At 44.7% G+C, this 21780-nt stretch overlaps 1 protein-coding gene across 1 annotated transcript; it reads left to right on the plus strand.

Annotated features, from left to right (window-relative positions):
• The first annotated feature begins 747 nt into the window (after nucleotides 1-747).
• Nucleotides 748-21361, plus strand: bend3 (BEN domain containing 3). The gene is made up of 4 exons (XM_059983006.1): nucleotides 748-1682; nucleotides 6218-6323; nucleotides 10275-10480; nucleotides 16547-21361. Exons 2-4 carry the CDS (start codon nucleotides 6221-6223, stop codon nucleotides 18788-18790), a joined length of 2553 nt encoding a protein of 850 aa, XP_059838989.1. The 5' UTR covers nucleotides 748-1682; nucleotides 6218-6220; the 3' UTR covers nucleotides 18791-21361.
• Nucleotides 21362-21780: the final 419 nt, after the last annotated feature.

Consider the following 21780-nt stretch of genomic DNA (forward strand, 5'->3'; position numbering starts at 1 on the left):
CAAAAATACAATTCAACTGGTGCTTGCTTCTTGGCTTTGTACACAAGTGAGCACTGAACATCGGTGGCCCTAAATTTCTAGGCACTAGAGGTTATTTACACTATTGAGGATATCACAGTTAAAATGAATCCTGTCCTCATATGTTCAAAAGTTCCAGCCAAGACCATTGTATTGAATAGAAACATCAATCCTCTGTCACGTTCCATGCCCTTACCACATCTCATTCTTCAACTTTGTAATTCATACTTTGTCTAATCTTCCCCCTTCACGCTTATAGAATTAAAGCAGTTGTATTCTGATTGATTTGTAACTTCATGCCATGTCCTTTTCCTTTGTAATTTCAAAACTCACACTCTTCCCTACCCCCTTCCTTATCCATATAAATAAAATAAGCAGATCCTGTCTGAATCGCCTCTTCCAGCTGTAAGGAATTATGACATACCTATCATACTTCCTGGCTCACGGTAACTCTGCTATCTATGATATCTCTTCAGGGAGTGATCAGACCTCCCTGCAGGGCAGATGTGATGGAAGGAAGAAACAAAATAAGAGGACAGGAGTAGTGAGAGAGGGTTTCACTGTGGATTGTCTGCTATCCATGATACTTCTCCAGAGATTAATCAGACCTCCCTGTTCAATGGGGCCAATATGAAATTTTCCAATTAACTTGCTGCTCCTTAGTTTATATGTAAGAGATATCATCTTAATTTGTTCAATTTGCTATATTTGATTAGAAAACTTGAAACATCCTGAATTAAAATAATTCATTTTACAGTCGTGTCTGTACAATGTGCTTTGAACTCTGCCAGCTGCATCCAACTCCATCTTAATCCAACATTTCTTTTTTCAATTTTCTGAACTCCCTTTTCTTTGCTTCTTTTCTCATCCTTCCCATTCTCTGGTGCATCACCCATTTGTTGTCCTATTTCAGGTTCTTTGTTCTCTCATGTCTCTTCTTCTGCAGTCTCATCTTTCTTTCTTTCTGCCGTCACATTTCTCCATTTCCCTCTACATTCCCTGAGAGAATTGTTTCTGCTTCCATCTTCTGTTACATATTGTTTCATTTCTTCCTCCTTTCTATCGAGTTTCTTGTTCCTTTCCTCCCGTGTTTTTCATTCCTTCTTCCTCATACACCTTTTTCCTTTTCACACTCCCCCATTTCCTATTTTTTTCTCTCCCAATCGCATATTTTCCTTCCTCTTTCCTCTCGCGTTTCTCCTCTTTTTCACTCCCCTTTCACTTGTTTCTCTCCCTTTCTTCCTCCTGTTTCTGTTCTGTCCTGTCACTCCCACCTTTCCTTTCGCCCCCTCCCTCCTTTCCCCCGCTCCTCTACTTTGTCTCCTTTCAAGAATGAATACTGTCTATTGTCATTCTTCAGCACACGAGTCTCTTTTCTCGCTGTCTTTCCCCCTCGTGTTTCCGACCCCTCTCCCTCCCCTCGTGTTTTTCCCTCCCGCCGCTCTCCTGTTCTTTCTCTCGTGGATCCTCCCGCTCGCTCCCCCCCCCCCCCTCCACACGACTGCGGAAATGACACAAAGTCACGTCACGGAGCGGACACTCGGAGAAAAAAACACGGGCCGCTGGCCGCAGGGAGTGAGAGAGCGCAAGCTTGTGCCGAGTGGAGCGGTCTCAGGTAGCAGCCTCAAGTCACTGACACGGGTCGATGCTGCGGAGCCAAGCAGGTAAGCGGGGCGAGCCAGCACCGAGGGTGTCTCTAGTCAATTACAGAAAAGCGTTGCGTTCTCGACAATCAAGGACAAACTCCGAAAGGGTCATGGCGCCACGCATTACGTGTCCAGACTCGGTGCGGCGTGTCGGTTGCGCGCCCCTGCCAAGTTTGCAGGAATTCGGCTTCGCCCGTAACAGAGCCGCTGTCGCGGCCGCACTGAGCCCGTGGAAAGTCAGCGAGCGCAGGGAGGCAGACCGGGGGCGGTGGGGCGGTGGATGCCCGGCCTCAGCCCTGCCCGCGGGCACATGGCAAACCCACTGAGATCCACAGCGGACTGCATGCAACCTGACGAGACGCCGTCTTCGGAGCGAGCGAGCGCCCGCCCCCCCGTCTCTGCATATCGTCCACGGCGGGGACTGTGCGGCGCATCACGCTGAAGGTCCCGAGTGCTTTCTGCGCGATTGCGAGCAGAAATGCCGCGCGTCATGAAAATTGAAAGAGAAGGTGAAACGGATTTCTCCTCAGAGATAGAAGCTAACGTAATAGCGACACAAGAGACGAGAGTTGCTGGAATCTGGCGCGAAATAAAGCCCTCGGCAGCTTCCCCCCACTATATTCCAGCATCTGCAGTCTTGTGTCTCCTGCTGGAAGAACTCAGTCAGGCAGTAGAGGGAAATGCATACATAAACGCATACAGAACAAAACAGTACAAGCCCTTCAGCCCATCTTTAAAGGTCATTCTAACCCGTGCATCTTACATAGCCCTCCATTTTTCTATCATCCATCTGACTATCTAAGAGTTCCTTTAATATCCCTAATGTATCTGCCTCTACCACCAGCCCTGGCAGGGCATTCCACACACCCGGCATTATTCTGTCTTCAAATTCGACCTTTCAAAGTAAATCACCACACCTTTCTGGATCTCAGCATCCTGTCAACATCCTGTTGCAGCCTATAATAACCCTCCACACTGGCAACAATGCAGTAGGTATAACTCTCACACACAGACATCCCACCTTTCCCAGAAGTTCCAGGAGTCTCCCGCAAATTGATGGTGCTACTTCCCTGAAATGAATTTTTGCAGGGTGGGATGTCTGCACACGTAACACATAAAGTAATATTAATACAAATAACAAATAATAAAAGTTAAAAAAGTAAACAGTATAATGCCACACAGGAGGAAATCTGCAGATGCTGGAAATTCAAGCAACACACACAAAACGCTGGTGGAACACAGCACCTAAAGGGAGAAGCACTGTCAATGTTTCAGCCCAGACCCTTCGTCAGGACTGCCTTGCCTGCTGCGTTCCACCAGCATTTTGTGAGTATAATGCCACTGGCACTTTGTACGTGACGACACCTGGCACTGGCAGTGAGTTCAGTAGTCATAGGGCTTGGGGGAAGAAGCTATTTTCCATCCTAACAGTTCTTGTCCTAGAGTACCTCCTGCCTGATGGGAGGGGGTCAAAGAGATTGTTGGACAGAGCAGAGGGATCATTGACAATGCTAAATGCTGCTGACAGATATCTTTAATCTGTGGAAGAGAGATCCCAATGATCCTCTCATCACTTCCTTATCCAAGTCATTTCTAAAAGTCACAAAGAATAGGGGTCCCAAAACACATCCATGTGGAACACCACTGGTAACTGGCTACGGAAGCTGGTTATCAAATCTATCCATACCATCCTTTGTCCTGACCAGTCACATACCTACAGATATTGATTGCAAGGTTTCAACAGTAAACCCGACTGTCTTCCTCAAGCGTGTTAGTCAATTGACAAGTCCCCCTAGAGACACTTCCTTATATACCCTCTCGAGTAAGCAGGACACAGGCAGGGCTGAATGGTCACCGACTCCCAGGAAGGATGCACGCTACCTGCGACTACCTTTTGCCTTCTGTGGGCAAGGCAATTCTGAATCCACATGGCCAAGTTTCCCTCGAACACTCGATTCCATGCCTCCCGACTTTCTGAATGAGTGTGCTACGGGGGAACCTTATTAAACACCTTACTAAAATCCATATACACCGCATTTGTTGCTGTGTCCATCTGGTACTAGTCCTTTGGCTAATGAGGATACAAATATCATTGGCAAAGGCACAGCAATCACTTCCCTTGCTTCCCATAGTAATCTGGCATACACCCCACCAGCTGCTGGGACTTACCAATTCTAATGCTTTTCAAAAGTTCCAGCACATCCATTTCCTTAATGCCAGTGAGTTCTAGTGCATCAACCTATTTTATACTGTCTTCATAAATGTCAAGGTCGCTCTCACTTGTGAATACTGAAGCAAAGTATTTATTGAAGAACTCCCTACCTCTCCATCTCCAGGCATGTTTCCTCTTCTATCTCGGTGATTGGTCCTACCTTCACTCGAGTCAGCCTCCCGTTTTTCATGTACGCACAAAACACCTTGGGGTTTTCCTTAATCCTACTCACCAAGGCCTCATGCTCGCTTCTAGCTCTCCTGAGTCCTTTCTTCAACTTATTCCTGGCTATCCTGTGGATTTGAAAGTGTGAAGAAAGATGCATGGGCCAAAGATAAAACTTTGGTTATCCCAAAGGACATTATTGTTGCAAGGTTACTCAGTCAGAAGTATCTACTTTAAAATACAAAATGCAAGCATTGAGGTAGATAGTCCATCCCGATCAGCTATGTGACAGAGGACTCTCTGATCTATGGCTGCTGGAAGATCATCTACTCGGTCAAAGATGTCCTTTGTTCTGACCAAAACCCATTGATCTGCCAGCACATCAAAATGTTCATAGGGAAATTCTGCTGACACATTCCAGGCTGCAGGATTACTATGTACTGAGGGACGCACTGAAGCTTGGTGCAGCCTTTGCATGGGGGAGGAGCGCAGTTTAGTGTTCTTTTGCTGCTGGTCAGGGAAGGGGCTGGAATGGGTGAAGAAGCCCCTCAGTTATTGTAGAAGTGTACATGAGGGACATCGGTGCTATTGGTTTAAAAAAAATGCAACCTAACCTAAATGCATTGTCTACAAATGTAGGAATGAAAATGTGTGGCACAGTTTACTCTTGTAAATATTTTTATTATGAATAAAGTTTATTTTTGTTAATAAAAAAGAAAAAAGATCTGCCAGTGAGAAGCTTCTAAGGTGGATTTGAAATTTGCTGCCTTGTTTTGCATCAGAATACAGTGAAGGGTAACAGTAAGGTAGCAAGGGTATAGATTGAGCTGTGACTGAAGACCATAAGATATAGGGGAAGAATTAGGCCATTTGGCCCATCAATTCTGCTCTGCCATTTAATTATGGCTGATCCATTTTTTCTCTTGGCCCCAATCTCCTGTCTGCTTCCCATATCCCTTCGTGCCATGACCAATCAAGAACCTATCAACCTCTGCCTTAAGTATATGTAAAGACTTGCCTCCACAGCTGCTTTTTGCAACGAATTTCACAGATTCACCACTCTCTGGCTAAAAAAAATCCTCATCTCCGTTCTAAGAGGATGCTACTCTATTCTTAAGCTGTGGTCCTAGACTTTCCCACCATAGGAAACATTCTCTCCACATCCACATCCAAGGCCTTTCACCATTCAATAGGTTTCAATTACGTCACCCCTCACTTTTCTGAATTCTAGTAAATACAAGCCCAGAGCCATCAAATGCTCTTCATATGACAAGCCATTCAATCCTGGAATCATCTTTGTTAACCTCCTTTGAACCCCCTCCAGTGTCTGTGCATCCTTCCTAAGAGAAGGGGCCCAAAACTCACAGTACTCCAAGTGAGACCTCACTTTATAAAGGCTTTATAAAGCCTCAAACATCACATCCTTGCTTTTATGGTGAAGATGTGTGTGTAATAGTGTTGCAGCATTGGGTTAGAGTTGGAGACAGCATGCCTCAAGTAGTCAGCCAGTTTTGCAGTGTTGTCTCTCTTATTTTTTCCAGCTTAGAGACAAGTGCACTGCATGTTGTCCCCTTAGGCATACTTCCTGAACTGGCAAATAGTCAGTTTAACAAAGTCTGAGGTAGAACAGGCGCAAGTAATCCATTCTTTTGCCCTCATCCACTTGTATCCTGAACCATGTGATGCATAGTAATAATTCAATGACGCCAATGAAACCATGAACGTGTTTTATATTGCACTGTCCAGGAAAATGCATCTGTTTACAACTTTCTTTGGAAATAAGTTAGTGCAAACTATATTCTCATCTTTAGACATCTTGATCAACATTTAAGATGTTATTTGCTTTTGAGCTGAGTATTCTGGGATCTTGAGGTGCACAGAGAGCAGTGATTAATAAGCCTTAGCTTTATATCTATTGACATCTTTATTTTTCTCAAACGTCTTAAATTCATTTTAATGGATTAAAGGTTAACCAAGAAAGCGTCAGCTTAATCCTTGGGCTAAATTTACCAATGAATGAGTTATCCTCAGGAAACCAATGTCTAAAGGAGTTTACGTGTGGAAAATTTATAGCTTTGTTAGTTGTTAAAGTTCAAAGCTTTATCTGCTGGTTTTGCACATATTTAATATGGTATTTATGGGTCCTTTTAACCGTAGAATTCTTTATTACAAATAGACAATGAACTTTGCAGAAAAGAATGAAGAGCCTGGATTCAGAGCACCATTCAGAGGACTAAACCCGTCAGTCAGCAAGGATGAAGAGTTGAGAAAAGGAGTGCCTGGTAAATTCCTTTTACCTATTTATCTGGTGGGGGGTGGGGAATAATAACCTTGATGAAGCGGCACTCCTACCAAATGTCACAAAGGAAATGCAGATCAGTATGAGGCACAAACCTGAATAGCTTACTTTCAGACTCCTGACACTTTTAGGAGCTCTTGGTAACTTTGGCAGTTTGATGAGTGTTTCTTTATACTAAATGAATACCCACTGCCTGTCAGATTGACCAGTTATGTGGCAAAATGCAGCCCACAATTTTTCAACACGTGGCCAGAAAGTGCAGTTGCGACCTTCCAGCAGAGCTCAGTGGGTTAAACCTTACTGCCAGAAGTTTGTTCTCAAGATTCTGGCATCTGCAGTCCCTTGTGTCCAGAATGTGTGGTTAATTAATGGGCAATGTCTTCATACAGGTGAGGTCAGACAGCATCTGTGGACTGAGAAGAGTTCAGGTTTCAGGTTGAAGACTCTGTCAGAACATTGGCATTATTCAGACCTGAGATGTTAATTGTGTTTCTCTCCACAGATGCGGCCTGACTTGCTGAACATCTTTTACTTGTTTTCTGTTTTCAATTCAGAATGCCAATATCAGCAATATTTTCAATATTTGCAGACATTCATTGCTGACAATTAATACCAGATTTCTTCCCTGTAACGTTTGTGATATATGACTGAATTCATGTAAGTGGGATGCAAATATTAGCAACTTTCCGGAAAGGGTAAGAATTGTTGCCTCAGATATCTGTATTTTTAGTGTTTGTGAACTTTGGGGTCTAATTTATAAGGTAGTGTCCATAATAGGTATGCTTAGTAATTCTCCGGATTTGACCCCAGGCCATCGAAGTGCTACAGAATTAGAAGTTGTTTCTGGAGTCTGGTTAAATCGGCCTCAGCATCAGCTAATGCAGAATTTCCTAAGAATACCTCCCACAGTCCTTTCCCATGTGGACTTTGTTAGCAAGTGTGTTCAGGACAGGGCACCTAAAAGGAAAATCTGGGTGTTCCCAACCCGGAAACCATGGATAATCCAGGAGATCCACTCCCTACAAGTCTAGGACTGTAGCGTTTAATCCAGGTGGCCCTGATCTTTACATGAAATCAAGATACAAACTCCATAATATAACAGGGATGCCAAGAGACAATATCAATCCAAAATTGGGTCCCAGACCACCCATTGTTTGCTGTAGGGCTGACCTATTGTAACAGGCTACAAGGCAATGACAAGTAGTATTGCTGGCAATAGCACACCCCTTCCTGAAGACCTTAATGGCGTCTATGCACGTTTTGAGTAGAAGGAGATTGGAATGTTACCACCCACCTCAACAGCCTCCAGTGCACTTGAACCCACAGTTACCACTGTAGATGTAAGATCAGTCTTCTGGAGAGTGAACCCATGTGAAGTATCTGGCCCAGATAGTGTCTCTGGCTGTGTCCTTAGATCCTGTGCAGGGTTATTTGCAAACACTTTTAGCCTCTCCCTGCTTCAGTCTGAAGTTTCTCTATGCTTTAAGAAGGCCACTGTCATCCTGGTACCTCCTCCCCCCACCCCGCCAAAAAGACAAGGTTACATGGTTTTTCATCCACCATTATGAAATTCTTCAGATGCTGGATGGGGCATAAATTAACTCCAGCCTCTCAGACGAACTGCAGTTCACCTACCACTGAAACAGGTCAATGGCAGACATTGTCTCTCTGACTCTGCACTCATCTCTGGAGCATTTGGACGGTAAAGACGCCGCCAATCACCAACATTATAACTGCATGCGAATTAATCTCCAAACTCCTGGGACCCAACACCTCCCTTTAGAACCGGATACTTGACTTCCTGACCAATAGGCCATGATCAGTAAGGACAGGCAGCAACCCCCAGCATGGTTATCCTCAACAGCGGTGCACTCTCAGCTCCCTGCTCTACTTCCTGGACACTCAGGGCCAGATTCTGCTGCAACTCCATTCACACGTTTGCTCATGATGCCATGGTGGAGGGCTGTATTTCGCATAATGATGAGTCGGGGTACAGGAGGGAGATGGGGAGCCTGGTGACATGGCGCCATGACAACGACCTTTCCCTCAATGTTAGCAGAACAAATGAGCTGGTCATTGACTTCAAAAGGGGGTAGGTGCACATCCTCCTGTTTGGGTTAACAGGGCTGGGGTTCAGAGAGTTAAGAGCTTCCTAAGTTCCTAAGAGTGAACATCACCACAGCCTGACCTGGTCCAACCCTGGTTAAGAAAGATCAACAACACCCCTCCTTCTCCTCAGGGAGCTAAAAAAATTTGACACGTCTTTTTTGACATCCATCCATTTTAAATCATGCACCATACACATTGTATCTCTAAATAAAATTAAAGATAATTAGTGAGCAACCTATCCAGGTGCATCACGGCTTGATGTGATAGCTGCTCTGCCCATGACTGCAAGAAACTGTGGAGAGTTGTGGACGCAGCTCAGCACATCGTGAAAACCAAGCTCTCCTCCATGGACTCTTGTCTACGATGCTCACTGCCTTGGCTATACAGCCAAAATAAACAATGACACCACCCACCCAGCTAGTCTCTCTTCTCCTCCATCCCGTCAGATTAAAAAAAGATTTAAAAAAGCCGCAAGCACATACCAGCAGGCTGAAGGATAGCTTCTGTCTGACTCTTTTATAAGGGCATTGATCAGATTGGTGGTAAAACATGACTAACTCTTGACCTCACAATCTACATTGTTATGACCTTGTCTACTTGCACTGCACTTACTCTGTAATGTTTTACTCTATTATTGTTCTACCTTGTACTGTCTCAATGCAATGAATTGATTTGTATGAACAGTGACCAAAAACAAATGTTTTTTCACTGTACATTGGTACACATGACAGTAATAAACCAATTTACCAATCTGGTCACAAAGTCAATGTGTCTTATGGATTGTCGTGTTTGAAAACTGGGGTATTGAATTTTAATCATGCCGACAATTCTCTGATGTACTGTTGAAACAGATTCCCTGTGGAATTGTCTCCTCAGTAAATGGCTCTCACAATCTGGAGTAGGGGTTCCCAACCTGGTGTCCATGGCCCTCTTGCCCAATGGCATTAAAAAGGTTGGCAACCCTGGTATAAAGTCAGCTAACCTGAAATAACCATATAACAACTACAGCACGGAAACAGGCCATCTCGGCCCTTCTAGTCCGTGCCGAACACTTACTCTCATCTAGTCCCACTGGCCCGCACTCAGCCCATAACCCTCCATTCCTTTCCTGTCCATATACCTATCCAATTTTACTTTAAATGACAATACTGAACCTGCCTCTACCACTTCAACTGGAAGCTCGTTCCACACAGCTATCACTCTCTGAGTAAAGAAATTCCCCCTCGTGTTACCGTTAAACTTTTGCCCCCTAACTCTCAACTCATGTCCTCTTGTTTGAGTGTACATGAACAAGAAGAGTATCGTTAAGCTCTGCTCTGCCTCAGGATTCCCAGCCCAGTGTGAGCCTAAGCTGGATGCTGCTTTTCATGGTGTACAGTCCAAAGACTGTTAAAAGGCAAAAAAACATGGAGACCTACTGGAGATGCTGAGCAAGTCAGGTACAGTATCTGTGGAGGTAAAATCAGAGTTAAGCAGCGGGATCATGCAATTGCATTGGTTCACACTGGTACATCAACAATATATATTTTTTGTGACTGTTTAGTTATTAGCTCATTTTACAACATTTAAAGGATTTGATTTCTTTGACTCGACCCTGGTGGTTCAGCATCTTTTCAACATCCTGGACATGAACTGATCATGGACGCTGCCTGACCTGTTGAGTTCCTCCAGCATGTTGTGTGTGTGTGTGTGTCCCTTTGGATTTCCAGCATCTGCAGACTTTTGCAAAATGAAGCCTGAATTCAGTAATGAGTACAATAATGGATGCTGTTATTGCATTGTCAGAAAATGGAGTGATACTTTTTGTCCTTCTCTCCTCTTGCAGTGTCAGAAGTGAATGTTGATGTGGTCAAGACAGAAGTAATTGTGAAAGATGATGATGATATGGGTGGTTTTAGTCCAGAAGGAGCAGGCGAGACCAGAAATGTACAAGATGTAGCAAAACAGAAACAGATGCAGAATGGTTTTGGTGAGGTGATGACAGAGCACGATAACCCAATCTTCTTCAAAAGGAGGAGAATCAACTGCGAGGTAAATATCCACACTATAATTACTTAACCATACAAACATCTTTCAGACTTGTTTAAGAACAATGCCTTGATGTTCTTTAATACAGAGAAATGCAATATTTGTATTTAACACAAAGTACACTGCAGATGCTGTGGTCAAATCAACACGTACAAAAAAGCTGGAGGAACTCAGATTGGGCAGCATCCGTTGAAAGGAGCAATCAACGTTTCGGGCCGAGACCCTTCGTCAGGACTGAACAAGGAGGGGGCAGGGGCCCTATAAAGAAGGTGGGGGGAGGGGGGAGGTCTTCTTACATTCCTTCTTTGCCTTTCCTGCCTATCCCCTCCCTGCTTCCCCTCCTCCACCTCTTGATCTTTCCTCTGATTGGTTTTTCACCTGCACCTTCCCCCTCCCCCCACCTTCTTTATAGGGCCCCTGCCCCCTCCTTCTTAAGTCCTGATGAAGGGTCTCAGCCTGAAATGTTGACTGCTCCTTTCAACGGATGCTGCCCGACCTGCTGAGTTCATCCAACTTTTTTGTATGTGTCAATATATTTACCTGATCCAGGTAAGTATTTTAGCACACATAGGAGTTCACTGGAGGCTTGTAGAGTTAAAGTTTGTTGTAGTGATATATCACAATGTGCTGAGTTTTAACTTGGGTTTTAATGCAGACTGTGCTCAGTTCTTCTTCATTTTGTGTTGCTACCATTCCCCAGTAAATTGAGACAGACAAAATTAATAATCTTTTAATTAGGGATTCTCTCGGCAAGGGAGAATGATTGAATTTCTCATACATGTGGAAGGTGCAACACTTTGATCTAAAAAAAAGTGTATTATGCCTAAAGAAGGGAGACCCCAAAGGGTTGAGGGAGGAGTTGCTAGCACAGACTGGGAACACGGGCTATATGGAGGACAGCTGAGGAACAGTGGAAGGCATTCAAAGAGATTTTTCACATTGCTCACCAAAAGCATACGGTATTGCAGTATTACAGTAAAGGTGGGGATGGGGGGTGTGGTTTGGGGGAGCCGGCCTTGGATAACTAAGAAAGTAAAGGAAGGATCAAACTAAGTGTTCTTGCGTACAAAGTTACCAAGAATAGTGGGAAACTGGAAGATTGGGAAAACTGTAAAAAGCAACAAAAAATAAAGGAAGGTAGATTATGAAAGTAAACTAGCGCAAAGCAGATAGCATAAGGCAGAATTCTATGAAGCAGAACAGGATGATGAAAGGGGGGAATTGATATTAGGTATTGTGGAAATGGACGAAGCTTTGAAAGACTGTTGTGTCTCAGTCTTCATAGTGAAGGACACGTCTAACATGCTAAAATGAGATGTGGATGCGATGGGCTATGGGAACCTTAATACAATCACTATCACTAAAGAGGTAATCCTGAGCAAACTAGTGGGCAGACAAGCTCCTGGTTGTCACGGAACGCACTAGGGGTACCGCCAGAAATGGCATAAGTTCTAGTAGATGTGTTTGTTGATAATTTACCAACAATCTCTGGACTCTCGGCATGTCCCAGCAGATTGGAATCCAGCAAATATGGTGCCATGGTTTGAAAAAAGGATGTAGGCAAAAGGCTAGTTAGCTTAACAGCTGTATTCGGAAAAAGCTTGAAGCTGTCATTAAGGAAGAAATAGCAGATCGTCTGGATAGAAGTGGTGCCATTAGGTGGACACTGCGTAGATTCAGGAAGAGCAAGTCCTGGAGCTCTGTGTGGATATAATGAGCACAATGGATAGTGGGGATCAAGTGGATATTGTATACTTAGATTTCCAGAAGGTGTTCAGTAAAGTGCCACATAAAAGACTTACCCAAAAAGAAAAGGATGCAAGGAGTTCTTGGTAATGTACGAGCATGGATAGAGTATTGGTTAACAAGTAGTAGGCAGAGAGTTAGGATAGTTCTCTGGTTGGTTGTAGTGAGCAGAGTGCCGTTGGTGTCAGTGCTGGGTAACCTGTTCATGATATACATCAATAATTTGAAAGAAAAGACCAAGTGTAGCTCATCTAAGTTTGCTGCTTACAGAAAACAGTGTGGAAAAGCAACTTGCACAAAGAGTGTAGAGAGATAGAGATAGGTAAGTGGGCAAGGGTTGGGCTGAATGACTACAGTGCTGGTAAATGCGAGCTGATTGACTTTAGAGGAAAGTAGATCAGATTATTATTTAAATGGTAAAAGATTGGAGCATGCTGTTTCTTGTGCAGAGAAACCTGGAAGCACATGAATCACAAAAGGTTGGTTTACAGGTGCAACAGGTTAAAAAGAAGGCAAATGTAATGTTCATTGGTAGGGGCTTTGAATTTAAAAGCAGCAAAGTTATACTGCAATTATACAGGGTACTGATGAGGCTATACCAATAGTACTATCTGCAGCTCTAGTCTCCTTACTTGGGACAGCGGTGACATGTGGCGCATGTGGAAGGGCATCCAGGACATCACCAATTACAGGACAACATCACCTGACTGTGTCTCCCTCCTAGATGCGCTGAATAACTTCTACGCTCGTTTTGAGGTGGAAAATTACGTGGCGGCATGGAAGTCCACCCCTCCTACAAATGACCAGGTGCTGTGTCTCACCATGGCCGATGTGAGAAGAACCCTGTGCAGGGTCAACCCACGGAAGGCTGTTGGACCAGACAACATCCCTGGTAGAGTGCTCAAAGGACGTGCAGACCAGCTAGCAGATGTCTTCACTGACATCTTCAACATCTCCCTGAGCAGCGCCACCATTCCAACGTGCTTCAAGGCCGCCACCATCGTCCCCGTGCTGAAGAAGTCTTCAGCGTCCTGCCTAAATAACTACCATCCCGTTGCACTTACATTCATCATCAGGAAGTGTTTCGAGAGGCTCATCATGAGGCAGATCAGGACTCTGCTGCCCCCCTCACTGGACCCCCTGCAGTTTGCGTACCTTCCCAACCACTCAACAGACAACGCCATTGCCATCATGCTCCACCTGGCCCTAACCCACTTGGACAAAAAAGACACATATGTTCGGATGCTGTTCATAGACTTCAGTTCAGCATTTAACACAATCATCTCTCATTAACTGATTGGAAAGCTGAGCTTACTGGGCCTGAACACCTCCCTCTGCAACTGGATACTAGATTTCCTGACTGGGAGACCTCAGTCAGTCTGGATCGGAGGCAGCAGCTCCAACACCATCACACTGAGCACGGGGGGTCCCCAGGGCTGTGTGCTCAGTCCACTGCTGTTCACTCTGCTGACCCATGTCTGTGCTGCAACGCACAGCTCAAACCACATCATCAAGTTCGCTGATGACACGACCGTGGTGGGTCTCATCAGCAAGAATGACGAGTCAGCTTACAGAGAGGAAGTGCAGCGGCTAACGGACTGGCCCAGAACCAACAACCTGTCTCTGAATGTGAACAAAACAAAAAAGATGGTTGTTGACTTAAGGAGGGCATGCTGCGACCACTCCCCGCTGAACATTGATGGCTCCTCGGTAGAGAGTGTAAAAAGCACCAAATTTCTTGGTGTTCACCTGGTGGAGAATCTCACCTGGTCCCTCAACACCAGCTCCATAACAAAGAAAGCCCAGCAGTGTCTCTACTTTCTGCGAAGGCTGAGGAAAGTCCATCTCCCACCCCCCATCCTCATCGCATTCTACAGGGGTTGTAAGTATCCTGAGCAGCTGCATCATTGCCTGGTTTGGAAATTGCACCATCTTGGATCGCAAGGCCCTGCAGCGGATAGTGAGGTCAGCTGAGAAGATCATTGGGGTCTCTCTTCCCACCATTGCGGACATTTACACTACACACTGCATCCGCAAAGCAAACAGCATTATGAAGGACCCCATGCACCCCTCATACAAACTCTTCTCCCTCCTGCCATCTGGGAAAAGGCACCATAGCATTTGGGCTCTCACGACCAGAGTATGTAACAGTTTCTACCCCCAAGCCATCAGACTCCTCAATACCCAGAGCCTGGACTGACACCAACTTACTGCCCTATTGTCTTGTTTATTATTTATTGTAATGCTTGCACTGTTTTGTGCACTTTATGCAATCCTGGGTAGGTCTGTAGTCTAGTGTAATTTTTTTCTGTGTTGTTTTTTACGTAGTTCAGTCTAGTTTTTGTACTGTTTCATGTCACACCATGGTCCTGAAAAACGCCGTCTCGTTTTTACTGTGGACTGTACCAGCAGTTATGGTCGAAATGACAATTAAAAAGTGACTTGTCTTGATATACCAGCTTTTGAGGTGGTGCAGAGGAATTCATGAAGTTGGTTCCTGAGATGTGGGAGGAGAGATTAAGTCATCCGGAACTATACCAAGTGGAATTCAGAAGAATGGGGGGGGATCTTGTACAAACATAAAATATAAATGGGATTGACTAAGACAGAAGCAGGAAAGTTGTTGTAAGACTAGAACTCGTGGGTGTGGCCTCATGTTTTAGAGGAGTAGATGAGGAGGAATTGCTTTTCCCAGAGAGGAGTGAATACATGGAATTCTCTGCCTAGGGAAGCCTCATTAAAAATGTTGAACATACAGTTACTTAGAGGGATTAAGGGTTATGGGGAAAAGGCAGGTAGGTGGAGGTAAGATCTGCCATGATCTTATTGAATGATGCCAGGTCACCGACTCCTGTTCTTATTTCTTATGTTTTTATGCCTGGGTAAATGCACCCCATGGACTGGACAAGACAGCTTTGATTTTCACTGGTGCTGCTGTGCAATAGGGTTCATACTTTCTGAAGGAGGCCAATTGATCCGTCAGGTTTGTGTTCATTCTCAAAGGATTTCCAGTTCCCCACTTTGCACATGCCCAGTCATTCCCTTACCTTTAAGCAACCACCTCACCTTTAAGGCAGGGAAAGAAACGAGAGCACCATGCAGAAACTCAGGTGGTCACACATGAAAGTGTGCAAACCGCTGTACTAGGACTACCAAGTTACTCTTTCCCCTCTCACGCTAAATCTGTGCCCTGTTGTTTTAGATACCCTTACCCTTCACCTTATCTATGCCTTTCATAATTTTAAATATTCTGTTACTTTCCAAGTAAAGACCTAGCCTGGCTAGCCTCTCCTTACAATTCCCTCACTGATGACTTGTACAACTGCAACCTGAAGTTCCAGTTTCCTGTACTTAAGTGTCCTGACTAGTAAAGGCTAAATGCCTTTTTGCACTGTCTAGTTGTGACATGGCTTTCAATAAACTATGCATTTGTACTGTTTGGTCCCTCTGTCACTCTATCACTCACTGTATATGTTGTGCATTGGTTGGATTATCCAAGTACGTAACCTCATGCTTAATTGAATTGAGTTGCATTTGGCTCACCTCATCGTACTCCCCTAACTGATAAAGATCCCCTTGTATTCCATTTTAACCTTTCTCACTTAAAACAACACCTTATTTTGTGTCATCCACAGGCTTTCTGATCAAGCCTTGTTCATTTGCACCCAGATCCTTTCTAAATAAAAAAAAACAAGAATGAACCTCAAGCCCTTGTGGCACACCACTACTCACTGGCCTCCAAACTGAGAGACTGTTCTCAGCCTTTGTTGGAGGAAAGTAAAGGGAGAAGGTTTGCCTCAGTCTATAGAGTCCACTGTCAGAGAAATATATACAGGAAAATGCTGGAAATGGAAACAGGAGCAGAGTTAATAGTTAGCTCACCATCCACCAGAATCGCTTTTCATTCCAGAAAATGCAAAATTTTGGGATGGAGAGCTTCCTCATTTTGAGTTGTAATTGGATTATCCAATGGGGTAGAAATTGATAAGCTCTGTGGCCGCAGAATGGGTGCAAACCTCTGCGACAGCCTATCAGAACTGTGTTTTTGGTTTCATTTAAATACAGCAGCAAAGTAAGTAATGATAAACCAGAGAAATCTATAGATGCTGGAAATCCAAGCAACACACACAAAATGCTGGAGGAACTCAGCAGGCTGGACAGCATCGTACAGCTGATGTTTTGGGCAAAGACCCTTCGGCAGGATAAGGTTTTCTCTCTTTATTGCACAGAGTATGGCATTTGTTCTTTAGCGGGTTGTTAAAATTTACTTGCAGTTTCTCATTTTTCAATGCTCAATGAAGCTTTTTCACTCTGTTTTTCCAGGACATGTTGGCAAGTTTCAGAGGCACAAACTCTGTGGTGTCTTCGCAGAGATTTCTGGAAGGCGTAAGCAAGGCCAAGGACGCCAGTTCGGCTCTCTTGATGGAAAATGAAGACCCTCTACAAGCCAGACCCTCATTCAGGAAGCCCCTGTATAGCATTGCGCATAAAATATCAGACCGACGAAGCGTACAAGCTGTGGACCAACACACGTCAGCTGAGGTTTCAGACAGACCTTGCCTCAACAGTCTCTTAGAGCAGCGAAACCTTACTGATGCTCACAAGAATTATTCTTCCACCCTGTCGGCCCATGTTGCTGAAGGTGACTCGACCCTCTACTCCTTAATCCACAAAATGTTTTTCACTCTCAACACTTTGAACTCCACCATGACCCAGCTGCACAGCAAAATTGACTTGCTGTCGTTAGAGGTGAGCAGAATTAAAAAGCACGTGAACCCTGGCGAATCGGTGGTGGAGTTCTTGCCGCCCGCAGAGTACCAGCTCAACAATGCTGAACTGAAGCAGGTCCTGGACCAGAGCTCCTCGCCCGGAGACTTTGCCTGTCGTTTACTCGTGCAGCTCTTTCCGGAGCTCTTCACTGAAGACGAGATCAGCAGGGTTTGCAACGTCTGCCGGACTGCATCTGAGAAGAAACTGGATACCCTTCACCTCCAGCTCATCAGAAACTACGTTGATGTCTGCTATCCGGCGGCCAGGAATGGGAACATCTGGCAGGTAGAATGCTTGCCGCAGATAAGTGACTTCTTCAACAGGTTTTGGGCGCAGAGGGAAATGGAGAATAGTCAGCAGAGTTCCACAGTAATCAACTTTTATCAGGCTGACCAAGCCTTGGAGCAGCCTCAGCCTAACTGCTTCATCAATGACAATGCAGAAGATGAAGGATTGTCCATGGATTCCTTCAGCAGCCTAAGCTCAGAGTTGGTTTTGGACCCTCAGGAAGTGAGTGAGTACCTGGAGGAAGCTTCGTCTGCTGGGGAGTTTGCCATTTTGCTGGTCCATCGATTTTTCCCTGAGCTATTTAACGCTAGAAGTTTGTCATCGCAGTTCAGCTGTTACGGGTCACCTGAAAAGCAGCCGCTCGACCCACAGAGGATGCAGGTTATCCGGAAGTACACAGAAATCTACTTTCCGGATGTGCAGGATGACAAGGTCTGGATGCAGCAGGTCATCCAGAAGCTGGATGAAGAACTGACGAGCGTCCACTCTGATGGGAGTGAGCCCGATGTGTACAGGAATGAGAGCCACTGCTCCTTCAGCGTCTCTCTGGTCGGAGGCAGCGAGAGCTTCGATTTTGATAAATCCTCACAGAAGCTGAAGAAAGTCTGGCTAAAGCCCGTCGACTTTAACAGCCTGGCGATATCCCCTCCAGACTTTGAAGTGCGTAGCCCGGAGCACATCCTTGACAAACACCAGCTGAAAAACATTTACGAGAGCAGCCTGTCCATGGGTAATTTTGCCTCCCGCTTGTTGGTGAGGCTCTTCCCTGAGCTCTTCACACTGGATAACCTGAGGAAGCAGTACAATTGCAGTGGCTCCCTCGGCAAGAAGCAGCTGGACCCAGTGCGGATTAAAATCATTCGGCACTATGTGCAGTTGCTGTACCCCAGCGCCAAGTGTGACAAGATATGGAACCAGGAGTTTGTACCGAAGCTGGATGAGAGGTGCCGGCGTCGAGACACCGAGCAAAGGCGCATTTACCAGCAACAAAGGAAGAAATCCATCATCTGTAGTGAAAGAGAGGAGCCAGTAGTTTCAGTAGTCCAGCCAGAGCAAGTCAGAACGGAAACAGTGCAGGCACCACCAGAGAGAACAGAACGCTACAACAGAAACTTTTGCAAAGTGTCACTCAGTGAACTGAACATCCCTGCTGTCGATTTCCCAGTATCAAATAAATATTTGCTCCCCACAAAAGATTTAAAGGAAATAGTGCAGGACAGTCTGTCAGTTGGGAACTTTGCTTCCCGACTTCTTGTCAGGATCTTTCCAGAGCTGTTTACCCCCGAAAATCTCAGACTGCAGTACAACCATTCAGGCGCGTGCAACAAGAGGCAGCTGGATCCAGTCCGCTTGAGGCTTATTCGGCACTACGTGGAAGCGGTTTACCCCCGGGCCAAGAGTGATCAAGTTTGGCAGCTGGAGTGCATACCGAGCATCGATGAGAGATGCAGGCGGCCGGACAGGAGCAAGTGCAAGATCATGAAGAAGTCCAAGAATAAGAAAAGTTGAACGTTCTCTCAGTAATCTTCAGAAGTATCAAATTGGGTTTTTAAGGAGCTTTACCACAAGATGGTGACTCATTTGCTAAGTTTACCACAGGCGCAGATAAGCTAGAAATATTTTTTAAAACTTCAAAAGAACCGTAAGTGCCAGTTCAATGGAGAACACACACTTGGAGTTCCCACCTCTCTGATTATTTCATTTACGTTTGATTTCTTTTCAGTCTTGGTGTTATTTCAAGGAATGCACCGTTTTTTTTTTATCTTGTTGGTGCACCCAGGGCAAAATCATAAACAAGGCATAATCTACCTTTGTACTTCACTCGGTGAAGGAAGGTGAGGTTTTATTCTGCCTATCCAAGAGTGGAGTTATCCCCTCATCAAGAACTGTGGTGTTTCTGTTAAACTGCGCTGAGAAAGGGATCAGCGATTGTAGGGAAAAGGAGTGAGGTCCACGGAAATGGCTCCCAGCAACACACACACAGTCCTCGGCAGCTCAGGCAGTGTTTATGGTGGGGAATGAGCAACTGGGCGAGGGGGAAGGAGTCGGAATAAGAATGTTCAAGGAGGGGAAGGAGTACCCGCTGGCTGGTGTTGAGTAAAGCCTGGGGGAAATAAGAAGCTGGGAGGTCATGGGTGGAAGGGCTGGAGAAGAAGGAATCTAATAGGAGAGGAGGGTGGGTCAAGGAAGGAGGAGGAGCACCAGAGGGAGGTGATAGATGGATGAGGAAAATTGAATGGTTGAGAGGGGTACCAGAATGGGGAAGAGGGGAGAAGTTACCTGACGTTTGACAAATTGATGTCCATTCCTTCAAATTGGAGGCTGCCTTGACAGAATATGAGGTGTTGCTCCTCCAACCTGAGTTTGGCTTTATCATGGCAAAAGAGAAGACTTTATTTCATAATATCTTCCCCCTCCCCTTTCTCTTGTTCCCCCCATTCTGGTTACCCTCACACCTCTTCTCCTTACCTGCCCATCATCTCCTTCTGGTTCTCCTCCTCCCTTCTACGATTCACTCCTATCAGATCCCTTTGTCAGCCCTTTATCTCTTCCACCTATCCCCACCCAGCTTCCCCAGCACCTGATCTCTGACCAATCCCCTGTCAGTTTAGCTTGCACTCCACCTCCTCCCTTTCCTCCACCTTATCCTGGTGACTTCCCCCTTCCTTTCCAGTCCTGATGAAGGGTCTCGGCCCAAAATGTCAACTTGTTTATTCCCCTCCGTAGACACTGCCTCACCTACTGAATTTCTCCAGCATTCAGAGTGTGTTGCTGTGGATATGCTACAGTTCTCCTGCTATAGCAGCGGTCTACATTGAGAGCAACAGTTGTTACGGCTCCAGTTACCACGGTTCAGGTTTTTGATTTGCACTGCATCCTTTTTAGGACAAGGAGAGGTGTGATATGCCAGACTGTGTTTGTTGATCCTTGTTTCTGTGATTTCGAGGAGCAAGTATGAAAAGCTGATCGGGGAAGATATGTTTCTGTGGAAACATCAGCAACTTGTGGAGGCTAGTCTAACAGTGCTTGTTTCCATGGAAACAGCGTAAGGTGAGGCCTGTTAAAGCTACTCGTTTCCACGGAGACAGTGGTGAACATAGTGGGCTTTGCCCTCCTCCCCCACCCCATTGTACCTTACAACTGAAAGCCTGGTACTGGAGAGGTACTTGACAGTTCTCCAGGGAGCTGTGAAGTGAAAACGGCGATGAAGCCATGCTAAAATCCTTTCTCTTTACTCCGACTCATCACAAACGTGGGCAATGGCTCGTGGCCCTCGTCACCTTATTGATGACCCCATTGCAAAGACCATAGTAAACATTTATTGCTCTGGTGGTGGCAATTTGCTATCTCAAGTAACACCAGTGTCTCAGCCCAGCCACTACACCATGGCTTTGTCTGGGCTTTGGGAAACTTTATTGACTTCAATTCAAGAGTGCTGGTCACCAGGTCCTTTTTAGGTCACTAAGGTTTTCTCCCTCTTTCACTCCTATTGTTAAGAAAATGGTACCTACTGAACTGTAAAGAAAGAACGTTTTGGGATGGAAACTGCTGATATCCAAGGCATTGGTTCCCAGTTGGCACTCATCGGTTTGTACTAATTGTTTACTCAAAACAAACGTAATAAATAATGAAATATACAGGTTATTACATACCAAAGCTACCAGTAATAAACCAGCATCCTTGAGACTGATTTATAGATTTTAATACTGAAGGTCCTTAATGTTAGTGCTTTTACAAAGACTTGTAATCTGAGTGTTTACTTTTAGTTGATTTATTTGACTGTCATACCCAACACATTTTATAATTTAATTATCACTTGACATTTGGATATACTACATTTTGCTTCTGTATATTTGTGTATGTCTCTTATCTTATAAATCAACTCATGGAAATATTATTTTAAATAGACTTATTGCTGACGTAAAAAATACATACTGGAAATGGCCAATTTTAATTGTATGTTTCCTGTAGGAACTGTGAACATATAGCAAAATCCTCTGCGGTTGTCTCAGTATAAAAATACAACACATGTAACATGATTTTCCTTTATATATAAAAAAGATTAAATACTTAATTGTTCATTGGCTACAGAAAATATTGTTGATACGACTTCTTCAAATTGGTAGACTAGGATTTTTGGAATACTTCAGGTAAAACATGGACACCATCAATTCGCCTTTTCATTACAGTCCTTCAATCCTTTTCTTCAAACTGCGCCTGAATGTCTGCTGAACCTTTACAGCTGAGATCTTTCAGCAATCCTTGGTAATATTGTCAAAAAATACCACCCTTTTGGGTCTACTGATGTTTATTGTCTTGGCCTCTCATTTTTATCTTCCTGATTAAAATATACCTTGATATTTCAGGAAGTGTGATAAAGAATTTGCTTGGGTTTCAGTTTTCTTGCAAACTTTTAAAATTCCAATTGTATCTTTTGAAAATTTTGCAGTTTTCAAATTAAAATGAGCTAAATTTTCTGCTTCCTTGCTGGTTCCACC

The sequence above is a fragment of the Hypanus sabinus genome, chromosome 10, assembly GCF_030144855.1.
Source record: "Hypanus sabinus isolate sHypSab1 chromosome 10, sHypSab1.hap1, whole genome shotgun sequence".
NCBI lineage: Eukaryota > Metazoa > Chordata > Chondrichthyes > Myliobatiformes > Dasyatidae > Hypanus > Hypanus sabinus.